The following is a 24,870-nucleotide window of genomic DNA, read 5'->3' as shown; positions in this document are numbered from 1 at the left end:
ATTAAACTAGGCTCTTGCATTTCACCCAAGACTCTCGCCATCACCAGGGTGGTGGGAAGCACGGGGTGCTGGAGGCCCAGGGCTGAAGACGCAGTACCTTCCCACAACTCTCCGGCAATGGCCCTTCCCAGGTATGGCCCAAGGGCCCGCTTGGTCAGCGCAGGGTTCCCATGCTATCCCAGGCCCAGGAACCCAGGCACGCTCTGCGTCGTCCTGGCCACTGAAGTGCACTTCTCCTGTGTCCCACTGGCTGCGATCTTCACAGCACCCTTGGAAATGGCTGCACGTGACAGCAAGGAAGGCACATGAAAGCCCCAGCTGGGAGACGTAAAGGGACAGTAAAGGTTAGAGCAGAGATAAACAAAACGGACAACAGAGGAAAACAATAAAATACGAGTCGGTAGACGGAAAAGAAGGGCAAAGTTGACCAAATAACTAACACCAGAAACCTTACGGAAATAAAAAGGGCCACAGGAGGGGTGTGGACAGCGACCTGCAACCAAAGGGCTGGCCAGGTGGAGCAGCCGGCTTCCAGAACTCCAGCCAGACGGCGGAAGAGGTCACCACTGACAGCTGCTGAGAAGAGAGAGAGAAGTGCTCACCCCACACTCCCCCAAAGGAAAAGCCCAGGGCCAGATGGCTTCTCTGGTGAGTTCTACCCAATACTTAAAGAACTAGCCGCGGTCTTCCTGAAATCAATCCAGATTCACTCCATGAAGCCAGCATGACCTTAGGACTAGAGCCGGCAAGGACATGAAGAGGTCTGCAGACTAACTCCCCCATGAGGACTGATGCCACATCCTTACGAGGACAGAGCCCACAGAATTCACCATCCATTGGAAGTATCATGTTCATGGTTAAGTGGGATTTACCCTGGGAATAGGAGGGTGGGTCAACATACAAAAATCCATCACTTTGCCTATTTAGTGGCCACACCTGTAATCTCAGCAACTCAGGAGGCTGAGGCAGGAGGATCACAATTTTGAGGTGAGCCTCAGCAACTTAGCAAGACCCTGTCTGAAAATTTTAAAAAGCTCAGAAGTAGAGCTTTCCTGGGTTCAATCCCGAGTGCTCCCCCTACCACATACAGTTTAACCACCATAATATACTTCATTACAGAACGGAGGAAAAAACCCTGATACAGAAAAAGCATCTGACAGGATTCAGTGCTATTTCTTGGTAAAAACGCTCCAACTAGGCGTGGAAGGAAATGACTTCAACAGAGCAGAGTCATCTGTGGAAAGCCTCCAGCTTACCACTCTCACCCCGAAGATCCGGAACAAAGCCTCACGCCTGCTTTCACCACCTCCACCCAACACGGTAGTAGGAGACTCGGCTGGAGCAATCGGGTGAGAAAAAGAAACAAAAGCCATCCAAATTGGAAAGAAGTGAACGTGACTCTATTTGTAGACACCATCGTCTTGTCTATTAAAAAAACCTAAAAGTTCCACCAAAAAAAAAAAAAAAAAACCTATTAGAAAGAATAAGTGAATTCAGTAAAGTTTCAGGATACAAAATCAACACAAGTCAGCTGTATTCTTATAGTCTATAACAATGAACCATTGGACTAGCATCAAAAAGAATAAAATACTTAGAAATGAACTAAACCAATAAGCTTAATCAAGTGGGTAAAAGATTTGTACACTGAAAACTATCAAACATTAAATGAAATTAAGACACAAAAGGAAAGACATCCCATATTTGTGATCTGCAAGATAATATTGTTAGAATGTCGGTACCACCTCAAGCAGTCAACATACATAACACAATCCTTATCAAAACCACCAGAAATAAGAAATAAGAAATTCCATCCTAAAATTCATATGGAATCTCAAGCCTCCCCCAAAAGAAAAAACACTATTAAAAAATGACAGTATTGGAAGTTGCATTCTTCCTGATTTCAGAATTTACTATAAAGCTGCAGTAATCAAAATGGTGACATAATAGTATAAAGATAGACATTACACCAATGAGACAGAGTAGAGGGCCCATAGATTTATTCCTGTGTATACAGTAATGAGCTTCATCAAGGTGTCAAGACCATTCAATAGGGAAAGGACAGTTTATCAATAAATGGTGTTGGGAAAACTGGATATCCTCACATGCAAATGAGTGAAATTAGACCCTTATTTCATATTTAAAAATTAAAATAGATCAAAGAGCTCAAAATTTAGAGCTAAGTGTATAAAACTTAGAAATTTGGGAAAAGCTTCATGACTTGGATTTGGCAGTGACTTCTTGGGTATTACACAAAAATCATAGGCAACAAAATTAATGTCTACCCACAGAACATTAAATTAAAAATGAACTGGACTGCATCAAAAATGTTTTCATGTATTAAAGGTCACAGTCATCAGAATGAAAAAGCAACCCATGGAATTAGAGCAAATGAGTGCAAGCCATATATCTGGTAAGGGGTTATTATCCAGAAAATAGAACTCCTAAGACACAACCACAAAAACCCAGCAACTCAATTAAGACATTGGGTAAAGGACTTGAAAAGACATTTTTCCAAAAAAGAGAGATGGCCAATGAGCACAGGAAAAGATGCTCAAGGTCACTAAGCCATAGGAAAATGCAAATCAAAACCAACAACGAAACAGCGCTCACACTATTAGGATGGCCACTATCGGAAAGCAGCCGCAGAGCAAGGGCTGGGAAGGCCGAGGAGAGACTGGAGCCCTCTGACGGTCATGCATGCAACAGGGTGGATCACCTGGGAGACAGGGTGGCGGGCCCTTAAAAAACTGACCATGTGAATTCATGGTTCCACATCCAGAATAACTCAAAGCAAGATTTCCAAGAGGTATTTACACACCCGTGTTTGTAGCAGTGCTATTCACAATAGCCAAGAGTTAGAAGCAACCTGCGTGTCCCTCGGCAGATAAATGGATAAGTAGAATGTGGTATAGCCATATGGTGGACTATTACAGAAGATTGAAAAGGAGGAATTCTGACCCAGGCTGAAGGAGTGAACCTTGAGGACCTTATGCTAAGTGAAGTAAGCAGTCACTAAAAGACAAATGGGACATGATTGCATTTATGTGGGGAACTTAGTTTAATTAAGTCTGCACTCCCCAAGCTCCGGGCCTCCCCTTCCCACTCTGCGTGCAGCTGGACGGCACTCCCCGGAGAGGCTTCTGGAGGCCTCAGGTGGCCGAGCTCCTCACTGTCCCCGCTCTGGGACTCGCAGCACCCCGAGGACCAGCTTGTCTCCACGTCTTGATGCACAGCCTTGCGGAGGCAGGAGGAGGCCAAATGTCCTGTGCGCTTGATCAGCCTCGTGGAGGCAGGAGGAGGCCATCTGACCTGTGTGCTGGGCGCGTGCCAAACTTGCCCCTGCGCTGCATGGGCTTTCCTTCTCCTGTAGTTGTGGCCTTCTCTTCCCCTTCCTCTTGTCTCAGCAGCAGAGGTGCGTCCCCTCTCGGTCCCTGCTGTCTGCCTGACATCTCTGGCCGTCGCTAGCCCTCCCTCTGGTGCCCACAGTGGACCTCACTGGTTGCTCTTGGTAAGCCAGAAGTCTGTCACCACATCCTCCATGTGCTCATCCATCCCACTGCTTCCTGTCTGTTGCACATCAAAGGTGAAGACACCTTGTCCCTGAGGAGGGGCTGGGCCGTGCAGTGGGAGGAATAAGAAGTGGGAGAGGGGCAAAGAGTGAAAAAGAAAACCCACTAGTCTACATCATAACCTTTCATAAGCCAGAGGGTCATGGAAAGACCCACACATGTGAACTGTCTCCTACCCTGTGGTACTCTGTATCACCTCAGGGCCCTGCCAGCAGAAAGGCCATTGCCAGATGCAGGCCCTCAAAACTCCAGAACAATGAGCTAAATGAACATCTTTTCTTTATAAAGTTACTCAGCCTCAGGCATTTCATTACAGTAACACAAAACAGACTCAGACACTACTCAAACAACCTATATGGCCAGAGAGGAAAGCATGCAACAAAATTTTGAAATAAAACAAAAGTGATGAGTTAAATCCCCCATACTACAAAAAGAGAAAAAAGAAAAGAGAATTGAGTGGTAATTGACTTAGCCTGGAACCACCAGAACCTAATCTTAGGTTCCTGCATAATGAGAAGGCCTTGAGATGTCAGCTAACGGGTGTTTCGGAATCACAGGCCAGAGGTATGTGAGGCCAGGGCTGGGAACAGGGAGGGCTGAGAGGCTGCGCAGGACAGAGACCCCAGGCTCCCCTCAGGCCCAGCGGACGACAGCAGGCCACTCCTAGAGAGCTTGGCAGGAACACCTGGGTACTGGGAACACAGACCCATCTGAGGGCGGCTGTGAGTGACACTCCCCAAAGTGGGGATTTTACTGTCTGAGTCCCCCAGTCTGTCCTCAGAGCTGGCCCAGAGCTCGCTCCCTGTCACTCCAGGCTCAATTCCACAGTATCTCAGCTGTCATTGTGAACGGCTGGCCAAGGACTGCGACAGCTGAAGAGACCTCGAGGAGACCCACGGGAAAGAGGAAGTCAGAGGACAGCCAGGGGAGGAGGAGGACGTGGGCCTGGGAAAGAGCAAGAGGCTCAAACTGGAGGACAGGAAATGACGCTGGAGAGAAACGGGGCGGGGGGGGGGGGGGCGAGTAGCAGAAGTGGAAGGAGAAGTAGGAAACCCTGGAGCGGAGGAGGAGAGAGCAGAGGTCACTCCAGGACATGCCCCTGGACACGGGGAGACCCAGGAGGAACCGGGGGGAAGAGGCAGGGCCTTCCTGAGGACCCAGATCAAGAGTGTGCAGACTGGATTCCAGCACCAGGAACCCAAAGGGAGTCCCACGAGCCTCATTTCAGAATCCAGGGGCAACGCGGAAGCCCAGAAAGGAACTGCAGTTCCGCAGGCTGCGCACGACCCCAGAGCACGGCCGGCAGGAACGGGGGCTAGAGACGCCCCTCACTCCTGGGGGCTCGAGAATCCTTCCCCCCATATCTTTAACCCCAGGTGGGAAAGAGAAGCCTCAGCAAAGTGAGGGAGTGGGCCCAGGGTCCCCCCAACACAGAGAGCCACAGGCTGCGAGGGTCAGCAGTGTCCCCAGGCCAGGCTGGGCAGAGGGCTCTGTAGGCGCAGGCCCCACAGGAAGCAGCCGCGAGGAGAACAGGAGCCAGCAGGTTCTGACGGTGCTTCCCACCGCGGTGACAAGCCCAAAGCAGTCTTCATGAAGAAGAAACACTGCCCAGGAGAGGAAATTTAACCACAGGGCGCTACTGAGAGCAGTGTCGCCACCGTCCCTGGGCTGAAAGGTGTGCAGTCTCTTGGGAGGACTGGGGACAGCGGGGAGGGCACGTGTTGGCTGCCCCCCCCCCCCACGGTGGCTGCTGAGTGCTTCCTTCCACAGTTAATGAAGAGTCAGCGCCGGCAGGTTAAGGGATCTACTCTACAGTGTGAGGCCGTGTGAGGCCCCGGAGTTCAGCAGGTGATCCGTAAAGTCAGCGCTCTATACTGCGCTCATCTGCTTCAGGGTAGAAGGGAGACATGGTTTTGTTTTGTTTTGTTTTGAGAGAGAATTTTTTAATATTTATTTTTTAGTTTTTGGCGGACACAACATCTTTGTATGTGGTGCTGAGGATCGAACCTGGGCCGCACGCATGCCAGGCTTGAGCCACATCCCCAGCCCAGGGAGACATAATTTAAAGCATCAAGAAATAGTATTGGCTCGGGAAGCTGAGGCAGGAGGATCACACTTTCAAAGCCAGCCTTAGCAAAAGCGAGGTGCTAAGCATTTCAGTGAGACCCTGTTTCTAAATAAAATACAAAAATGGGGTGAGGATGTGGCTCAGTGGCTGAGTACCCCTTAAATCCCCAGTACCAAAAAATAAAAAAGAAGGAAGGAAGGAAGGAAGGAAGGAAGGAAGGAAGAAGAAAGAGAGAGAGAGAGAGAGAGAAAGAGAGAGAGAGAGAGAGAGAGAAAGAGAGAAAGAGAGAGAGAGAAAGAGAGAAAGAGAAAGAGAGAAAGAAAGAGAGAGAGAGAGAAAGAAAGAGAGAGAGAGAGAGAGAGAGAGAGATCCGCAGTATAAGGAGTAGCAGTCAGCAGTGTGGAAATATCCAATAGGACTCAGTGTTGCCTCTGGGGAGTGGATGGACAGGGAGTTTCACTTTCTTGCAAAGCTATTTACAGGCCCCCGATGCACCTTTTGGTTCTTTTTTGCTATGCTGGGATTGAGCCCCGGCCTCCTGCACACCAGGCCAGTGCTGTGCCGCTGAACCCCACCTCGAGCCCTCCCAGGAAGTGTTCTGAGCTCCTGCACCTGGAGCCCCATCGCCAAGGCCTCTGTCCAAGAAGCCTGCAGAGGCTGAGAGGCAGGGCTTTGAAGAGGCCCAGCTCCTCCTCAAAGTGTATCTCCAGGTTTGTCGGAGTCTCTCTGTGTTAGGTAACAGTCTGGCCCAGACCCAGGTGAGCAGTCAGTGTTTACCTTCCCCGGGGGCAGGGTGGCTGCTGGCAGTCACAGTGAGTCCGTGAGGCACCATCCTCCTGGGACCTGGGGAAGGAAGTGCACAGGTGCCGTGGCTAGGCCTGTGGTCCTACCTGTAGGACCAAGCGCAGACGTGGTACCAAAACCTCCCTCTCTCTGGGGCTGGATTCGGGGGACTGTTTTACATATACGTTTGCTTATAATTATTCCTAATGTTTCTATAACAAATAATTATTATGCCAATTTCAAAGTCCTTTTAAAAAGATTGAAAATTAGTGGCTTAAGAAACTGGAAGTTCTACAAGGCTTTGGCCGAAACCAGGCGGTTCCCCACCAGACAGACAAGTGTGTCTTGAAAGGGCTGCTTTCTCCAAGAAAGCAGCGGTAACGGTGCCTGGCGTTTCCTGGGACCACAGTGCCCACCGCATGGTGGTCAAGAGCAGGGTCACAGGAGCAGCTGTTCACCAGGGCAGGTGTCTGACAGGTCACTGCTGGGGCCCTGTCAAGTGTCCTCTGGCCTTGAAGCTGTTCCACTGGGGGGGATGGGCCAGTGAGGTGTGGGTGTGAGGAGGTTTGTGGTATCAAGAGGTCAGGCCTGTGGTCTTGAGAGAGGTGGCCTCTGTCAGGTGACGCCTGGTAGGCTGCTGGCACTCAGTGGGCAGCTCAGGAAGAAGGTCCCCTGTGGCATGCTGACTCTGTGGCTCCCCCATGAGCTTGTTGGGCTGCCTGAGCCAGGAGACCTGGGTGGGCTGTGCAGAGCGGCTCTGGGGAGGGGTCAGTCTGCCAGGTGGCACAGAGGTGTCTGGCATGCCCCATCTTCCTGTTAGAGCAGACTGGTGTCTTGTGGCTTTGAGCTTAGCTCTGGGGGCCAACAGGTCCCAAAGTGAAAATCAGGGTTACCAAAAAGTTCTCTCAGATGCATGAAAGATTGTTGAAATCACAAATGTTTGCCTTCTCCAGACCAAGGGTTGGCAGACTATAGGTCTGGCCTGGCGCTACTTCAAAAGGCCCGAAAGCTAAGAATAGCTTGTACATTTTTAAATGGCTGAAAAAAAAGTCAAAATCTTTCATGACATGTGAAAAATTGTAAGAATTTCCAATTTGTGTCCATTAAGAAAGTTTGATTGGAGCTGGTGCAGTGGTGTAGGCCTGTAATCCTGCTACATGGGAGTCTGGGACAGGAGAATCACAAGTTCAAGGCCAGCCTGGACAACTTAGGGAGACCCCCCATCTCAAATATTTAAAAAGAAATTAAAAGAGCTAAGGATGCAGCTCAGTGGTAGACTGCGTGCCTAGTGTGCAGAGGCCCTGGGACCACTCCCCACTGAGGGAGAGAAGGAATGGAGGCGGGGGGAGTAAGTTTGGGAGCTGTCCCGATCCTCAGTGTGTCTATGGTCAGCACCATGGAGTGGCCCTGAGAGAATGCCAGCCAACAACGCCTGCTGGACATTCTCTCAGTTTGCACCCCACATGCGGGGGTGGCAGTTCTTCCCACTTCATGATGTGCCTGCACCCTCTCTCCTGCAGCCCCTGCAGACAGATGGCCCTTGTCTTCGTGTACGGCACCCTGAAGCAAGGCCAGCCCAACCACAAAGTCTTGCTGGACTGCGCCAATGGCTCTGCAGTCTTCCAGGGCCGAGGACGCACGGCCAAGCCTTACCCCCTGGTGATTGCTGGTGAACACAGCATCCCCTGGTTGCTTCACCTCCCGGGCAGGGGCCACTGTGTGCTGGGCGAGATCTACAGGGTGGACGAGCGCATGCTGAGCTTCCTTGATGACTTTGAAGGCTGCCCTGACATGTACCAGCGCACCAAGGTGCAGGTGGAAGTGCTCACGTGGGAGGGCAAGGGCTTCCCGGGGGACAGCGTGCAGTGCTTTTTGTACAGCACGGCCACCTACCCGCCCGAGTGGGTCCACCTCCCCTACCACGAGAGCTACGACTCGGAGGGAACCCATGGGCTGCGCTACAACCCACGAGAGAATAGGTGAGAAGGGCCGGTGGGGCCACAGTGAGGAGAGGGCACTCTGCTGGGAGACCTCAGCTCAGTCTGTACCCGAATGCTACAGCAGACTGGTGCCCTTTTCAACAGACATTTGCAAAACTCAATCGGGAAAAAGGAAATCAATCTATCTTTTAGTGGAATCGATTTTGCAAATAATTTTGACATCCCAACAGCAAGATCATACTCCTGAATCTTTCCACCCAGTACCACCTCATTGCTTGCTGCTTTAAGGGCCTCATGGGCTTCTGAATGTACTAGAGGAGGAAGCCTCTGGATCTGAATTCCCCCGAGTGCACTGGAGAACTCATATGCTCTCCTGCTTCCCTCCACTCTGCTCTCCTCTGACCATGATGTCCTCAGTGACTGGAAAGATGGCTGCCGTCAGGTTGGCGCTGGCTGAATCGATTCTAGCCTGTAGCACTAATAAAGGAAAGTTGAGTAAATACTTATAAAAAATAAAAAATAAAGAAAAGCATGCTGTACTGGGAATATAGCCTCATTCTTCATAATTATGAGAACACACACAAACTACTGAAGATGGCACTTAAAATTCAACAAGATGTTTTGGGAATTAAAATATCAAGGTGTTGGTGTTTGTTTGACTCTTATTTTAAAATTTATTTGAATCTAGCAAAATAAAGAACACCCACTTGCTGGCATATGCAGGTGAGCACCCAGGTTTCACATGCAGGTTCATCTGCACCCAGACCCCCTCAGCCAGCCCGTCACACCTCCTGAAGGCACAGGACTTGGGGGTGGGCCTTTCGAGAAGAACCAACACATTAGCAATTTGTTCTTCAGGCCTGACAGAAGGCTTAGCTTCCAAATACAAACAGCACTTAAAATAATGTTAGCAAGGCACCAAGTACCAATTACTGCCCCCTCCATCTGACGGACTGTCAGCGGGCTTTACGTCGGCGAGCGGCTCTGCTGCTCGACTCTCTTCTGCTCACCAGCAAAGTCTGCGGTGGATTCCAAGAACTCGGAACAAATGGAAATGCAGCTGCTGCTCCTCAGTGGCCTTGTTCTGGCTGGGGAGCTCACTCACTCTTCAACTTAATGGTAGACTGTGGTCGCTAACTACATCTGGCACAAAAACATGATCATTATTTTTAGCCTCTTTTTCTTAACTGGAAACTTGCTTCACAAAACACAAAAGGCAAGGCTGGGTGTCAGCTGAGGAGCTTGGGTGAGACGGCCCGAGGGCCCAGCCCGTGGTGTGGGGACGGGACCTGGACATTGTGCCTGTCCTCGGGACAATGCAGGCTGTGGCCCAGTTCAGCCAGGGGGCCCCAAAGTCACCTCCTGAGGACTTCGCCATCCAGCGTGGCGCCTGCATAGAATCACAGCAGGAAGGGGTTTTGAGAAGTCCTCCTGGCCACCTCGTCCTTAGGAAGACAGATAATCAGCCCCAGGAGTTAGTCTTCAATTACGGAAGAAGGAAGGTGATCAGATTATAAGATGGCAAATGCTGATTTACTAGAACTGGAACAGAGAACTGGAATCCACATTTCTAAAAGGGATCACAATGAATGCTAGTGTTATGTCAACTGGCACAGCCTGTCGCTTATGTGTACATTGTCTTCATTCGAAAAAAAGGGCAAACTAATATTTAGACAAATGCTTGGTTTTATTGATTTAATTTTGACACCAGGAAATTTCACAGAAGTACAAATCATAGGAAATCTCACAGAAGTACAAATCATATGTATAACTGTTTTTATATCAATACAAATTTCCATTGGTGATTTTTTTGGCAGAATGTCGGTTTTGACTCTTCTGTGGAATAAATACGAGATGTAGATCCGGCTGCACAGGAGTGTTCCCGTGAAACACTTGACTAAATCGAGTGTGAGAGAATAATACAAATAGCTAATTAAGTCGGGTGATGCCTGAAAGGCTATAAATACTTCATTCCAGCTCCACGAGCAGATCCCCTTCTCCGACTGTGTCTCCAGCTTTACAGTGCACCAGCTTCACCTGGAATTCAAAAAATGGGGGAGAAGAGAATCATAAGCTCCAGTCCGAAGGCAGCAACCCCTTCTCCTTCTCTGGAGGGAACTGACTTTCGGGCCAGGGAGCTCTGGCCTGGGGGCATCCTGAAGATCCTTAGGATGTCCCTCACCTCTCCCTCTGCACCTCTTCTGTCCTTGTCAGCCCAAAGAACGTCTGTATATGTACACACACACATACACACACACACACACACACACACACACACACACACACACAGTCCAAATAGATGCTATTGCAAAGGAGAAGCTCCCTGGCCAATCTCAGCCCCCGTGTGACGAGAAATGCGACCTTCAGAAGCCTCTACGTCAAGTTGTGCTCGCCAAGGGCCAGAGTGTGTGGAGACGGTCCTGTGCCTCCCTGGAGGCAGCCACTTGGGTGTGAAAGTGCAATGGGTTTGTACTGACTGGCAGCACCGGCCGTAGGCAGACACCCAAAATGCCAGTGATGTCTGGGGTGGTGCGCTGTCCGGTGTCCCCGCCATTCGTGGTGAGGGTCCAGCCAGGATGTTTTATCTCAAATTGGAGCTGAGTTTTTAAGAAGGATGTGAACCCATGCAGGAATATCCAAAGCCCTCTCAGCAGATGCCATTTGGACTGCAGTGCCTAAATGACACTCCTGATGTCTCCTCTGATTATGTGTGAGGTTTTACAGTCACTAGAGTAGAGACCCTGTCCACTGTGAATCCTTTCTCTAGGAGGAAATATGGCTCCCTCGGCCCAGGGCAGGGGGGTGGTGCAGAGGGACTCCAGCTAGCAGGGGTCGGGCCAAAGCACAGAAGTGCTCACACCAGCAGCCCCTGAGAAGCAGCTCTGGGCTGCAGAGGGCAAAGGGTCCTGCCCCCCTTGAGACTGCTCCATGACGAAATCCAAAGACACGCAATGGGGCTGACACTGCTGCAGGAAGCGAGGCCACGCTCAGCCCAGCCACTCGGGGACCCTCAGCCTGCAGCTGACACCCTTTTTGATCCCCCACAAATCATCACAGAAGAAATGTTAAATAATCCCAAAGAATAATTTTTATGTGAACAGAAACCTACATTTTCTTGTCCACTTTTTTAAATGTCATCAAAATTTTGAAAGGATTCCTGAAACACCACAAATCATGCCCTCCTACTCTGCCAAACCTCCCTGACAAGGTGGGGCCACCTGTACCTGCTCCAGCCTGGCAGCCGGCTCAGGGCTGGCCAGTGTGCATGGGGACCTCTGCTCTACCTGCTGGGAGCTACAGGGAACCCCCTTGTCCTTCTCTGAGAATCAGTCCCTTTGACTTCTGGAGTGACAGACGGAGGCTGTGTGTCTCTCTGATGTAAACCTGGTCGTGAACTGATGGATCTCTCTTTAGACCCAAAGTCCCCACGGTGTGGCCACAGGGCAGGCCACAGCCAGCCTTTGCTGCTGTTGTCATGCTGATCATGCTCCACTGTGCAGATACTACCAAACCAGACACCTTCAGAAAGGGTCATTTTCCACTAATGGCATCCCCTGAGTCCTGGGAAGAAGGTGAATCACAGGCTTTTTGTTTTCCTCAAAGAAAAAATATATTCAAGAAGTTTCACTCTTAACAAATTTCAGTACTGTCATACCTTTCTCCTTCTTGTCTCCCTGAATCATTAAGGTCCATGTGTGTGCAAGGGCTGCGGATCCTCATGATCTACAACTGAATTGTTCTCTTCATAGAAAAATTATCTTGAAGAGTTACATTAATTTTTGAAATCTGTAAAACCGTTTCCTGCTGTGTCACCTAAGTCTCAGATAACTAACTGCCTCCAAGACAGATGTAAACATTAAAAATTAAAGACCCCTTAATTTGAAAGACATTAAGGTGAAGAACAATTGTTCTTTAACTATCTGAACATAATACAGACTTCCAGACTTCCTGGAACCCACTCTGTGAGACAGGGATGCAACAGTGCAGAGCAAAGAGCTCCTGGATCTTAACTTCTTCCCCAGGGAAGAGAAGTCACCTCCGCAGTCCCTAGCGGGGCAAACCATCCATGACTCAAAGGTCATAAGGCTGGTGTGGACTGGTGGGAACATACCTTGCCAGTCTTCCCGGCCGCCATACTGTTCTGCATTTTCATGGCTTCAATCACACAAATTTCCTGCCCTTCTGATACCTAGAAAATGAAAGAAGAGTAAGCTGAAGTTTTAAAAGCACTCTAACTTTGCAGTAACATCCAAGAATGAAATCACTAAGGAATTCTTGGTCAAACGTACTGAAATGTATGAATGACCTCTAACATTCCCATTCCAAGTTCATCTTTCCTTCTATCAACAAGTCCTCATTAGAAAAAAAAAATCCCTGATTCTGGAGTATTGCTTGTGGGGGCTTCCCTGGGGACCTTTAAATTTAGCTGCAAAATTGGAATATTTTTTCTACTTTCCTAAAATGTCCAGAATAGGCAAGTTTCCCAAAACTGAAAGACTGGTGTCGACACCAACGTAAGTGCTGTCAGGTGCAGGTTTTGAAACGGATAATATTGTTCTAACATTGATTATGGTGACAGCGACAGCTGCCCCTTTACAGGGTCATACCTTGTGTGTGAGTTTAGCTCAGTGCAGCCATGACCAAAATGGGCACATCTCCGCTGATGGTGCTGGGGAGCAGCAGGCTGGCACCTTCCCCTGCAGACACCCCTCCTGATGAAGGCACTTCCTCCACCCGGACAACGCCTGCAGCTGGGTTCGCAGGCCCCTGCTCAGGCTTCCTGGGTTCCCATGTCTGCCTTATCATGAGGGAAATCCTGGCTGAGCCGGGTTTAAACCCAGTGGGGTGAAGCCAGGGGCTTCGACCCAGGAATGGCAGACTAAAAGCCACTCTGTTTATTCACTTTTCTCTGGCCAGATTTTTCTTAGCTTTATGGAAAAGGGCTCTGGGTCTTTGAAATGGCAGGACCAGGGCTCTGCAGGGTGCTGGTGGGCACTGGGGCTGTGCTTGGCCAGTGCTGCACAAGTGCTTGGAGAATGTTCTTTCCTGCAATCCCCAAGTGATCTCCAAGTCCCCTCCCGGCCCCCTGTGGGGCGCAAGCTGTCTCACTGGCAGGGCTGGGACTGAGCTCTGGGTATTCTTTCCTCTGCTGTTCAGGTGGTGGGCTGTTTTTTCCTGGCACAGAAATATAGGAAGAGAGGGGATGCCAAAGCTCCAGAGCTGGCACGGCGCAGACGCCATGCTGCCGAGCGCACAGTGCTCGCTGTCACTGCAGATTCACCTCACCTGGCATCTGCATTCCATACCCGGGGCACAGCAATGCTCAGGGGGACAGGGAGGGCAGTACCTCGGCGATGCACATGCCCCTGGGACAGTCACCCCGCCCCCCCACATCATTTAGTCCTTTTTCTCTCTTCAGAGGAAGGCAGAGACCAAGAAAGAGAGAAGGGCAGGTCCATGAAGTAGCCCAGCCCACAGCCTCCCAGACAGAGCCAGCAACAGGACTCTACTACCCTGACCCAAAGACTGGGCACCCAGGTCACAGGCAGGTGGCTTCCTTGGAAGTGGGCCCGAGTTGCAACAGAACACCATGGAAATTCTGTCCAAAAATTATGATTCAATCTCCACCTCTGGGCTCCGGTCACTATGCCCTTTGCAGATGGACAAGTCCCTGCCACGGGTACTTGCGTGCTGGCCTCCCACACGCCCACCCACTCTGTCTTCCTCCGTGGATATTAGAGCCTAGAGCTGGCTTAGAGCCCTGTCCACCCCTGCCCCTCAGCTTGGGTGGGTGGGCACAGCCTCAGTCCTCTGCCAGCAGCTGTACCCCTGCTACTACCCGTCCCCACTCATCCCATTGCTAGGGTCTGCTAGGAAGTCAGGGAGCCCCTGCTGCTTCCCTAAACAGATCTGCAAATAAGAGTGAGAAATGAAGCCTGCACGGGAGACAGTGGTCATGCCAAGGGGCAAAGGCCAGCCTGACAATGATTCCCATAGCAAACATGCTCAAGGCCAGTTAGGCCCAGCCACAACTGCCCTCCAGGCCCTGCTGCAGCCTGGGCACAGGGGGTGGACAACGAGTATGGGCTCTGCCATTACTTCTCATCGGCCATTGGCCCTGGCTAGCTCGGGTGCTCATAACATGGACCATTTGTGAAGAGGTGACTGCAAGGGCTAGGTCCCAAATCATTAAGCAGAAGTCCAAAGACTCTGATGTAGCCAGACAATCAGAAGTGGGAAAACCCAAAATTACAAGTCCCTCTGACTGAAACAGGTGATTAAAAGAAGTCAAAAGGCTCCAGGGGTACTGCTCAGTGTACAGTGCTCACCTAGCATGCTCGGGGCCTTGGGTCGGACCCCCAGTGCTGCATGGAAAAAAAAGGACACCCCCCCCCCACACACACACACCAGAGAAAGTACGTCCTGATACAAAGGAATCCTGTCTTCTGCCCGACCAGCGCAGCACTGCAGTACACAGTGTGACCAGGGCTCTCCTTGCCTTTCCTGCCTGTTCCCCAGGTCCTCTCCCTGTGTCCGTGGCCATACTTACCTCATGATTTACCTTCAAATGAAAACCTGAGTCACCGTATCTCCCCTCGGCTTTATCTGTTTCCTAAAGTGTTTGCTCTCACCCATGCCTAAGAGGTAGCTCTTAGAAATCAGTCCCTGATACCCACCCCGCAGCGTTCTCAGAGCATCATTCCACACAAGCACACACGTCCACAAACACACAGGTCCACACATGGGCTTCATCCAATTTCAACATATTTCATCTCCCAAAAATCCAGTCGGGGAAACACACACAGTGCAGACTGCACGTCGGAGAGTGCAGTGGAAACAAACCACGTGCGGCCAGCCTCTGGGCAGCGGCTGTCCCTGGGCGGTGTGCTCAGGGTCTGGGTGGACCCGAGCCAGGCCCAGGCCCCCCTAAGCAGCATCTCCGGGCTCTGGTGAGACCCTGCTCTCATCTGGGGCCCCGGAGCTCGTGGCCCACACTGTCCCCACAAGAGCACGCCACACGGGAGCTGGGCAGAGGCCGGTGGAGGCAGCACCTTGGGCCTCCCTGAGGGCTTGGGGAGCTGGGCATTAGCTGGGCTCACCGGGACCTGCAGGCTTGGGCAAGCAGTGTGCATGGCAGGCCCCGCTCCTGCAGCATGTGCGCACGCTTCTCCAACACTTTTGTGAATCATCTGATAAAGACTTAATGATTGTGACAGGATGTCTCCAGTGTTGGGCTTACTAAATGGTCACAAGCCTGCAAAGTCTTTCTGATGAGCCCAGCCCGCCTGATGTATTTCCCCGCTCCCTGTCTAATTGGTGCAAAGTTTGGAGGCCCGAATCCTATATCTTTCATCCGGCTTATTGCGTCCTCTCCCCTGACACGGGGTCAAGGTTCACATTCGCATCCGATTATCAGAGCGGCACTCATTAAGCGGGAGCCAGCCTTGCCCCCGAATGAGTAGGCTGGAGAGAGAACTCGGCCCATTTACTCAGCAGATTTTCGCATGTTTAGGGGCCTGCACGTCACCCAGCATCGCTCTGTGCTGAAGAGTTTCAGACATCTCCAGCTGATGATTAATTGTGAGTGATGGGAAATAAAATCCAGTAAAGCCAGCTGCTTGCCATGGTCGGCAAAATGACTCTAATGGATAGAGGCTGCCAATTTTCCAGTTTTACTGGCAAGTCTTCCAAGTGTAATTAAGGGAAGTTATAAATGATATGGAAATCTATCAAGTTCCATTTATTTTCAGAGGACTCTTTCCCCAGAGACTTTTATCTTGAAGCTTATAGTATGCTTTGTTGTGCTAATGATTTAAGCCACATCTTGTTTCTGATTAAAGCCCCCAATCTCCTTCTACCAAGTCCTCTTCACTCCTTCCACAAAGATTAAAAGACAGAACTTCCCCGCGCACGTGGCCTCTCTCGGAAAACACGCAGGGACTGGGACACATTTGGCAACGTGTATCCTTCAGACAGCGAACTGCCATCGCCCCTCAGGAAGCTCAAAGGAGGTGCAGGAGAGGAAGGAGAGGGGGGATCTCCACCCAACATAAAAGGAGGACCCCAAAAGCGGAGGCTTGAAAGCTGCACTTGCGACCAGGTATTGATCAGAAGGGGGTGTCGCCCACTAATGTTATTTGATTTGGAATAAAAGCATGAAAATGATGGCAGAGGCCTCAAATTGGAGACGTGAAGGATGACTGCACAGTATTCCATTTCTCAATTTCATCCTTCAGAGCCACAAAATGGGGGTGATACAGTGACTGGATGAGATTTACAGTAACAGCTGTGGCTTCCCACACAAGGGAGGCCCTTCTAATGGGCTGAGGTCTGCTTGCAACAGACGGGGAGGAACAAAACAAGGTTCCCCATGAAGAGTGTGCAGCCATATCTCTGATAAAGAAAATCATTATGGGAGTCAGGTTTCCTTTAAGACGGCCCCTACTCCCTTTTGTCAATCAAACCCAGGGCTGCTTTAAGGTGCTGTCGTGTAAATATAGGCGAGAGGACACCAATGGCGTCGAGTTTGTTCCCCCTTGGAAGCCCACTCTCTAGCAACTGTAAAGAATGCAGAGGAAACCGTGCCAGTGGCATATGGCCTTCTACTGTGCTCAACATTCACACAAAAGACAGGTTCATCAGTCATTGGAGTATCTGGATAAAAAATTAGCTCCTGATGGATGGTATTTTGAGCTTACCTGCTGCTACTACATTACCAGAGAAACACAGGTTTTGAAACCCACATGACATTAGAAACTGCAGACCATGAAACACGACACGTGCGTGAGCACATAATGTACGCCAGATTATACAAAATAATAAATAAGCTATTTAAACCCTCTGCCTAAAATTGGGCCCGCTGCAAGGAACCCTGGGTCACTTCTACGCAGGCCAATTAATGCACAGCATCTGCTGTATAGAAGCGGGGCATGAAGCACTTCCGAATGATTTCGGCAATTAAAAGAAAACTGTTTCCTGCCTCTTCAGACAGCAACTGTTTCCCTGCAAGACTGAGCACCAAATCGCCGTGTGCAGCTGAAAAAATCAGTCCTCTTTTGGAGGGAGAAAGGAGGGGGAGGATGCATTTTTATGGGAGAAGGAGCCTTCTTTTGTTGTCCTCCCTTCTGTGTTTGTCTGCCAAATGAGACAGAAGGCTTGGAGGCTCACTGGCCTGCCGCAGTCTCCCCTTCAGCACCGGCCCCCCGAAAACTGGGGATCGGTGTCAACCCTGCCACTACTCCTCACAGGCGAAAACCCCTCAATGCCCTTTCAAAGGCTGTGCCATCAAGGACAGGTGCCCAGTGCAGTGTCTGGGGCCCTGACTGCTGAGGCAGGCAGCTCTGACTTGGCTAAAAGGCAGCGGGACTCTGGTGATTCCAACTTCCCCTTTCTGAGCTGCTGAGATAGCTGCTACATGTCCCCTCATGGCTCCTGCGGGAGCAGTGTGTACTTTCCCAATATCTCCATGTAAAGTGTGCCCTGGTGGGGGCGGGGGAACCCCAGGAGGCTGAAGCATTTAAGCAAGGTGGAACCATCATCAAATTATGAGGAAAGGAGACACGCAGAGAAATGTCCCAAGCCCCTGGCGAGGAGCTGCAGGCCTCCTGGGACTTGCTGAGGGGCGAGGTAACACGTATGGCTTGGTTGCTGGCTCAGGACTAGAGGTCTGCCCTTCGTCTGTTGGGGTCCTCCATCTGGGGCTCCCTGGAACCGTGCATTGGGAGGCAGGAGACCAGGAAAGGAGGGCAGATTGTGACCAGTGCAAAGTCAGTCTCAGGTTTCATAAAATTCTTTAAAATAAAGAAAAATATTACTCCCTACTGCCCTCTAACTTGAGCCAAAACCTATATAGTTACAAAAATGCCTTAAGATACCTGTAAGAAATGAGTCTGCATTCTCTCCCTCTGTGGAGTAGGCCACGGTAGAGGACTCGGTGAAATTGTGATTTTTCCTTACGTTTGTGGAAGACTGAGAAAAGATATTTTGAATCTGTCTAAAGCTGAGAACCATCTTGTTCAGTGGTGTTTAAAACAAATTCAACATGCCTCTCGTCCCAGGAGAGAGCACTCCTGGGCTTGCCGGAGACTGTCCTACAGTATTTAATTTGCTGATTGATCCATCGAGATATTTTGATCTCATATTGATAATTATCATTAAGTTAAACTGTAAAAACTGCCAAATTGTTGCCAACAAAAAAACTACCCCTCAGATTTAAAAATATATGTTACCTGGAAGAGATTAAATGGCCAAGACCAGGAAAGCTGTCCCCTCTGAAGAAGACAGGGCAGGAACCCCACTAGAGAGACCGCAGGGCAAGCTCATGGCATGGGTAATATTGTATTGCAATGTAAAATCTGAAGCAAATACTGTAAAGGTGAACAGAGAACATACTGGTGACTGTGAGACTGTTCTCCATAACCTTCTGTACGTTCGTAATATTCCATGATTTAAAGGTTTAAAATGTTAATGAACACAGGAATCTCCATGTACGTGCTGTGGAATACAATCTGAGGTTTAGGTGCAAAGCTGGCATGTTCCCAAATAAACTGCTTCAGTAACTACTGCTTTGAAATATGTACATGTAATTATTCCCTCATTTTCTAATTCTAAGTCAAGGTATCCAGAAACTGAAAAATCTGTCCAACGGCCTGGCTCGCTCCTCTGCCAGAGAAAGATGCAATCACTGCTCCTGGCTGACAAGGCGCCCAGGCTGGTGGCATGGGCACACCCACCAGCAGGCCCCATCCAACCCTTCTCACCCAGATACTTCACAACTAGGGCCTTTCTTCAAGATAGGAAAAGTAAACGTTTTCCAAATCTGTCTGCCACTCCCCAAGGTCAGCCTGAAGCGCAACTGAAGGAGGAGCTTTGGAGACAAAGAGAAGGTGGTCCATCAGGCTGTGCAGTGGGGCCCCTGCGCCTTGTGGTTTGTGGTTACCTATGTGCCTGGGAACCCCTCCTGGAAGGGACACATGCAAGGAGAAAGAGCCAGGGTGAAATCTGGGTGGTTCTACTAATGATCCCGCAGTGTTTGCACTGGTACTCTACAGAGGATGCCATTTTTTGCCCAAGGTATTGTTCTCGAGAGCAACAATCCCAAATCCCTAATTGACCTTCTGCTCAATGTCAGTCTCAAAACAAAGGGGATCTTTCTCATCTCAGCCTCACAAAAATATCCCAAAGTCTGTCTTTCTAATAGGAACAGGGCTAAGTGTCATCAAAAACAGCAACAGGTACTAAATGCTTCTCTATTATTTTTACCTGCATTCACAAACAAATGTCACCAACTAAGGAAGACAGAAATGTAAATGAGCATGCAGCCTTCTTATGTGTTGTACCTCATTTAATTTTCTGATGCATTAAAAAAGATGAATATCTCTAATGCAAATATGAGATTTCTGCAGAACCCAAGGATAACTCATAAGAGTCTTAACTAAATGCAGTGTTAAAATATCGAGTGGGCTGGCTCTTTTTTTTTTTTTCCTGATATCAATACAAATGTGCTCAGAATGGCTTTATTTTACACTTCAAAGTCAAAACAAAAATCATGCAATAAATGTGGCAACTGTTCATCTAATGTTAGCATATGGGAAAAGTGTATTCTGCTTCATTCTGAAAGAAAATGGACTTTGATCAAGAATATCACAAGTTTAAAAATTAAAACAATTTATGAAAAATGCTAACTTTGATTACCTAAGTGTTCTCAGTTTATGATACATGCATGTAAGATATATATATATTTAAAAATGATAGTGTTGTATGAAAAAGAGGTATTTTTCAAAATGAAATGTCATTGTAAAAACATTTTCAGAAAGTATATAGAAAAGGCATATAAAAGTCATTCTATCATTTTCAGATTTAAATCTGTGAATCATGACTTTAATAATCATAGTTCTACTTTGTGGTTTGTTTGCTTTTATGCATTTTACTGTCCTAACATCTCCTGCCTACATAGTCAAGAAAAACCAATTTAATAATCATGTAAAAACGATTTTGCTGCCATACTTTAGTTAAAGAGTGCATCTCAGAGACTGAAAATATCAGGTGCTCTTGCCACGCAAAGCTGGAAAGAATGTCTAGAGGGGCTCTAGCCCCACCCAAAGATGTCCGGGTGCATCTCAAGTCCAAGCAGCCAGCCCAAGTCTCTTCTTCCTAAGGTTTTTAAACTGCTCAACTGCTCATTTCACAAAACAGATTCGTCATTTATGGTTTATGTCACTTTTGGAGAACCTATTGCTGACCCCCCATTCTATATGTGTCAAGTTTTGCTAATGGTCAACATAAAAATGATAGATTGCTGGAAGTTAAAAAACAAATAATGTTTCAGAGTAAAACAGAATGCTCGCAGGCCCTGGGTTGGTATTGTGTCCCTGATTCCCCTGAAAACACACGGAGTAACTGATTGCATCATCTTCCTACTGACCAGAGTGGAAACTTGCTCAGCTTTTGTTATATTCTGAGAAAAACCTAATGTGCCCTGCAGTGTTAAAATAATTTGAATCAACAAAACTTAAAAGCTACAAGTAGTATTTTCTTATAATAGCCTAATGGAGTAAGTGCTATGCTTTTGGTCCAAGTAAAGTTTCTTATGTTTTAATTACACAGGACAGAATTTAACTATAGAAGTTGCTTTAAGAGCTGAATCTCTCACCCTCATTTGGTTTCAGTATTAGGGGTTTGGGACATTCTTCACTCATAATAGTAATTCAAGAGTAAAGACTGTTTTATCACAATACAATGGCACAGAATATGAAAAGAAGTTCTGCAAGGACCCAAAGAGAGGACTAAAAGGAAGCGTCTGCCCACCTGACCAGCGTGGGCACGCAGGGGAAAAGAGCATTCCTCAAGAGGACGCAGGATGCGAGATGACGAGCCACTTTCCTGGGTGGCCTCCACCAACTCTGACTTTAAGGGACACATCATATAGGCCTCACTGCTCCACAGTGACACTGTTTCTAACAATGAGTCCTCAAGTTACACCATTCTCAGTACCCACATTTAACTATGGGTGGATGCTTTCAGTATCTGAGCCACCCCAATGAAGCAAGCACTAATATCACATTGTTCCCTTCCACCACATGCCTTGCTTTCCCACATTAAATTATTAACCAGGAAATGGAAAGTATGAAGGCTAAACCCCTTTGGTATGTGGAAAAGCCAGGCCAGGAGACAGCACTTGTTAAACAGAGGCTGCGCTGGCCTGGCCTGGCAAGCTCCTGCTTCCTGCCTGCTGGGCCGCCCCAAGCTGGGCAGATGGGGGCCGGCACCATAACCCCGACCTCCCGTCCCTCTGCTTCAGGCAGGTGGCGCGCCCCTCCTCCCTGCCCTGCCTCTCGGCTTAGGCTTGGACTCGGGTGTTAGAAAAGTAAGGATTTAGGATAAACACATTACTTAAAAAAAAAAGCACAAATGTGATTTTCAAATTAAAGCCACACAATCAGGACTGACAAGCTCAGACGGGCAGTGTATATACTCTGCAGCTTCCAGAAAAACTTTAAGAAGGAAAATGAACAGACACCCTGCACACTGTGTGCTGGCCTGCCAGGAGTCCTTAGAAGAGCCCCCTGTTCCTCCGCCGATGGAGCGTGTGCCTGTGCGATGGTTAGCATGGGGACCCGGAGCCGTCCTCCGTGTCCGCCCCTGGGGAAGCAGAACGCAGGCAAACACTGCCCTGTACACGTGTAATCACGTGGATCACTCTCCCACCTCCTAACCCTCGGGGTCAGTCCTAGCCAGTGCTTTCTTCCAGGAGTAGCCACGCTTTCAAAACGGACAGCGATTCACAGCCACTTCGCCTCCGATGCTTTTCCAGAAAGCTAGTGGCTCTATTTCCATATCATCAGGTGCAGCTGTTGCCAACGCCACGTCTCAATTTCAGGCTGTGCACCTAAAACACCTGAATGAACCTCATCACGTTTATTAATATTCCTTTACTGTAGATACTTTTCTAGAAGCCAGTGCCAACTCCGTGAGTTTTCCTCAGTGTTAAGAGGATATTTTCCCTGTATTAATAAAGAAATCTGGAGGCATTTAGTATAATCTTGACAGGAAAAGATGTAAACCCCAATGACTTCACTGAGGTATAAAATGGAATCGCCTTATCATCCATGACAGTCTGTCATGTTTGGCTGCTACTTTCCCGCACATAAATAAAAATGCAAGTACTTAAGTGCCTCTAGAAACCTTCTGCTGCATCTTAAATGGTTTTCATTTCACTTTTTCTGCTAATCAATAGAGATTTCTGTCTATACTTTAAGAAATGCATACATCCTACCAGGTCATCCAGGGCGAGCTGTCTTGGGACTGCACATGTGAGGGAATGTTAATGTGGCTTTGATCTATGCTTTAGTGACACCAGGCCAAGATGAAAAACTTCAAACTGCGATCCTATGTTTTGTTTACCAAATGACGGAAGCATTCTGGTACCATACAGATTACAGGGTTGTCCTGCCCTTAACTCTCCTTCCCAACTAGACGTTTATTTCAGAAGTCATGCAGAAAGTCCCCCAGCAGAGGACTGTTTCTTAACATGAGCTCTTCAAGGGTATGTTAAGCACAAGTGCTGGAGAGTAAATAGCAATTCTAAGTAAAATCTTCTCAAAACACTGAATTTGGGAAATAAGAGAATAAACCCGGCCTTCTTTCGGCTGCAGCTCCAGATCGCTGGGGAGGGGTGGTGCTCAGAGCTGTGTCACTATGTCAGTCAAACCTCAAACAGGGAGATGGAGAATTCACAAGGTCTGCTTTGCTGTTTTGTGGGGGTCATTTAAGGCAAGGAAAAACAGCCATGGTTGTGAGTCGTGGAGAATAATTCTGAGCTACCAGGACGCTCTGGGATAGGCATGGCCCTTACCATGTCCCCTGGCTTGACGGAGACAGCCACCACCACTCCAGGCATCGGGGAACGCAGGATACTGCTTGTGTCCTCAGTCACTTTTTCCAGCATAAACTTGTTCAATTCTGCGGCGAGTTTGGTTAAAACACGTACCTTGTACTTAAGGGGGAAAAAAAAAAAAAGGTAAGGAGTTTAACAGATGAACTTTTCCTCCAAAGCAGCACTCATTCAAAATCAGGATTTAGCTTTTAAAGGAAAATTCCAATAATAGCCTTTAAGTCACATGCTTCAATTCCTTGTACATAACACCCAAATACATTATCTTCTTCTGTCAGTCAGCCATCTAAGAAATTTCTTGAAACAAAAACAACTCCTTAATTAGCAATATATAATAATCATCCTGGAGTCTTGAGAAAAACATCTTAACACTTCACAGAGACCACAGTACGAATCTGCCGGTGTCCCTTCACGGCTTACAAACTTGTGCCGAGAAAGGCAGACTGGTGGGCTGGGTCGCTGAGGACTGAGGCGGCGACGCTGTGAGCTCACATCAGTAGATGGCAGCAGATCGCTGTCGCAGGGCTCCCGCACCCGCCAGAGAGCCGCTGCACCCTGTGCACCCACAAGTTAAGACAAAGGGTTTCAGTGTTTGTTTTGGGTGAACAATCTTTAAAATCCAGATCTTTTCCAATGGCATAAAATGTTACATTGGCAACTGAAAAAGTCAGCTTGCCTTTTTAAGCACATCACGCAGTCTCTCTGCCATGGCAGGATGGGAGGGTGGCTATCACCTTCCCAGCTGGGGGCAGAGAATCAAGGCTTTCCACACACAAGGTGCACAGCCAAGGGTTTCAGGGCCCCTCTTGTAGGACGCACCTTAAAGTGGGTCCAGGCCCACTGAACATTTCTACCAGACAGGAAAAACTCCTATGTCTGGGAATCCGTTTTGATTTGATTCATCCAAACGGAAAGGAGAAGAAATGGCTGGAGGAAGTGCTACGGAAGACTTCTGGACTCCCACCATCAAACCTCTGGGGCGAGCGGCACCAGGGCAGCCCGCTTTGAGGAGAGCTGCTGCAACCCGAGGCCTCCTGTGGGCACCGTGATGGCAGCGACGCCAAGACGAAATCCAATTTGCCCTTGGATTCTGTACAGAGGCAGCGAGACCTCCAAGTAGGCTCTTTGCAGGGCCTCTTTAAAAGGAGAGGGGAGGGCCCCAATGAAGAGCTTTGATGGCCTAGGTTCCGAGCAGAATTGCGCCACTGTGACAGGTTGAATAATAACATCTTTTGCATGTTTCTTTACTCCTGAGTGTGTGTTTTGCAATCAAGACATACAAGCATCTGCCAGTTTCTGAAGGATATGATCCTTAAGTGAAATTACAGTGCAAATAAAAGCTTTTTGCTCCTATTAAAATTCATCTGAGTCATAAGTGGCAAGGGAAAAAGCAAGGAGAGTGCATGCTGCTGTCAGTCTAATAAACATTCTGGGCAGAGGGACTATTTATCAACGATGAATTGTACCTCCAAGTCCTTCATTAAACCTATGGGGGGGGAGAAAAGGGGGGAATATAATTGGGCCAGATTGCACAGTGTTAGTATCTGCCTCTGCCTTGGAAGGGAAAATCCAGGATTGAGAAAGGTGTGGGAGTCCACCAGAAGTTACTTTCCTGCG

The 24,870-nt window shown here is 48.7% G+C and overlaps 2 protein-coding genes across 11 annotated transcripts in view; one reads left to right on the top strand and one right to left on the bottom strand.

Annotated features, from left to right (window-relative positions):
• The window catches only part of Ggact (gamma-glutamylamine cyclotransferase), a 33,728-nt gene extending 24,822 nt beyond the window's left edge, over window positions 1-8,906 (top strand). For 5 of the 6 annotated variants that reach the window (XM_005317016.5, XM_040281698.2, XM_078016292.1 and 2 more), the window contains one exon: window positions 7,941-8,906. In XM_005317016.5, coding sequence (XP_005317073.1) covers window positions 7,954-8,403 — 450 coding nt within the window. In that variant the 5' untranslated portion in view covers window positions 7,941-7,953 and the 3' untranslated portion in view covers window positions 8,404-8,906. Of the gene's footprint in view, window positions 1-6,165; window positions 6,348-7,940 lie in introns of those variants that run through there. The other variant, XM_078016293.1, reaches the window with a different exon arrangement.
• Window positions 8,907-10,028: 1,122 nt separating this feature from the next.
• Window positions 10,029-24,870, bottom strand: part of Pcca (propionyl-CoA carboxylase subunit alpha) — a 345,878-nt gene continuing 331,036 nt past the window's right edge. For 4 of the 5 annotated variants that reach the window (XM_078016287.1, XM_078016288.1, XM_078016289.1 and 1 more), the window contains 3 exons: window positions 23,215-23,355; window positions 12,472-12,549; window positions 10,029-10,397 (listed from right to left, as the gene is read on the bottom strand). In XM_078016287.1, coding sequence (XP_077872413.1) covers window positions 10,329-10,397; window positions 12,472-12,549; window positions 23,215-23,355 — 288 coding nt within the window. In that variant the 3' untranslated portion in view covers window positions 10,029-10,328. The remainder of the gene's footprint in view (window positions 10,398-12,471; window positions 12,550-23,214; window positions 23,356-24,870) is intronic. The other variant, XM_078016290.1, reaches the window with a different exon arrangement.

Source organism: Ictidomys tridecemlineatus, chromosome 6 (genome assembly GCF_052094955.1).
Source record: "Ictidomys tridecemlineatus isolate mIctTri1 chromosome 6, mIctTri1.hap1, whole genome shotgun sequence".
Lineage (NCBI taxonomy): Eukaryota > Metazoa > Chordata > Mammalia > Rodentia > Sciuridae > Ictidomys > Ictidomys tridecemlineatus.
This window is presented reverse-complemented; position numbering and strand designations above follow the sequence as displayed.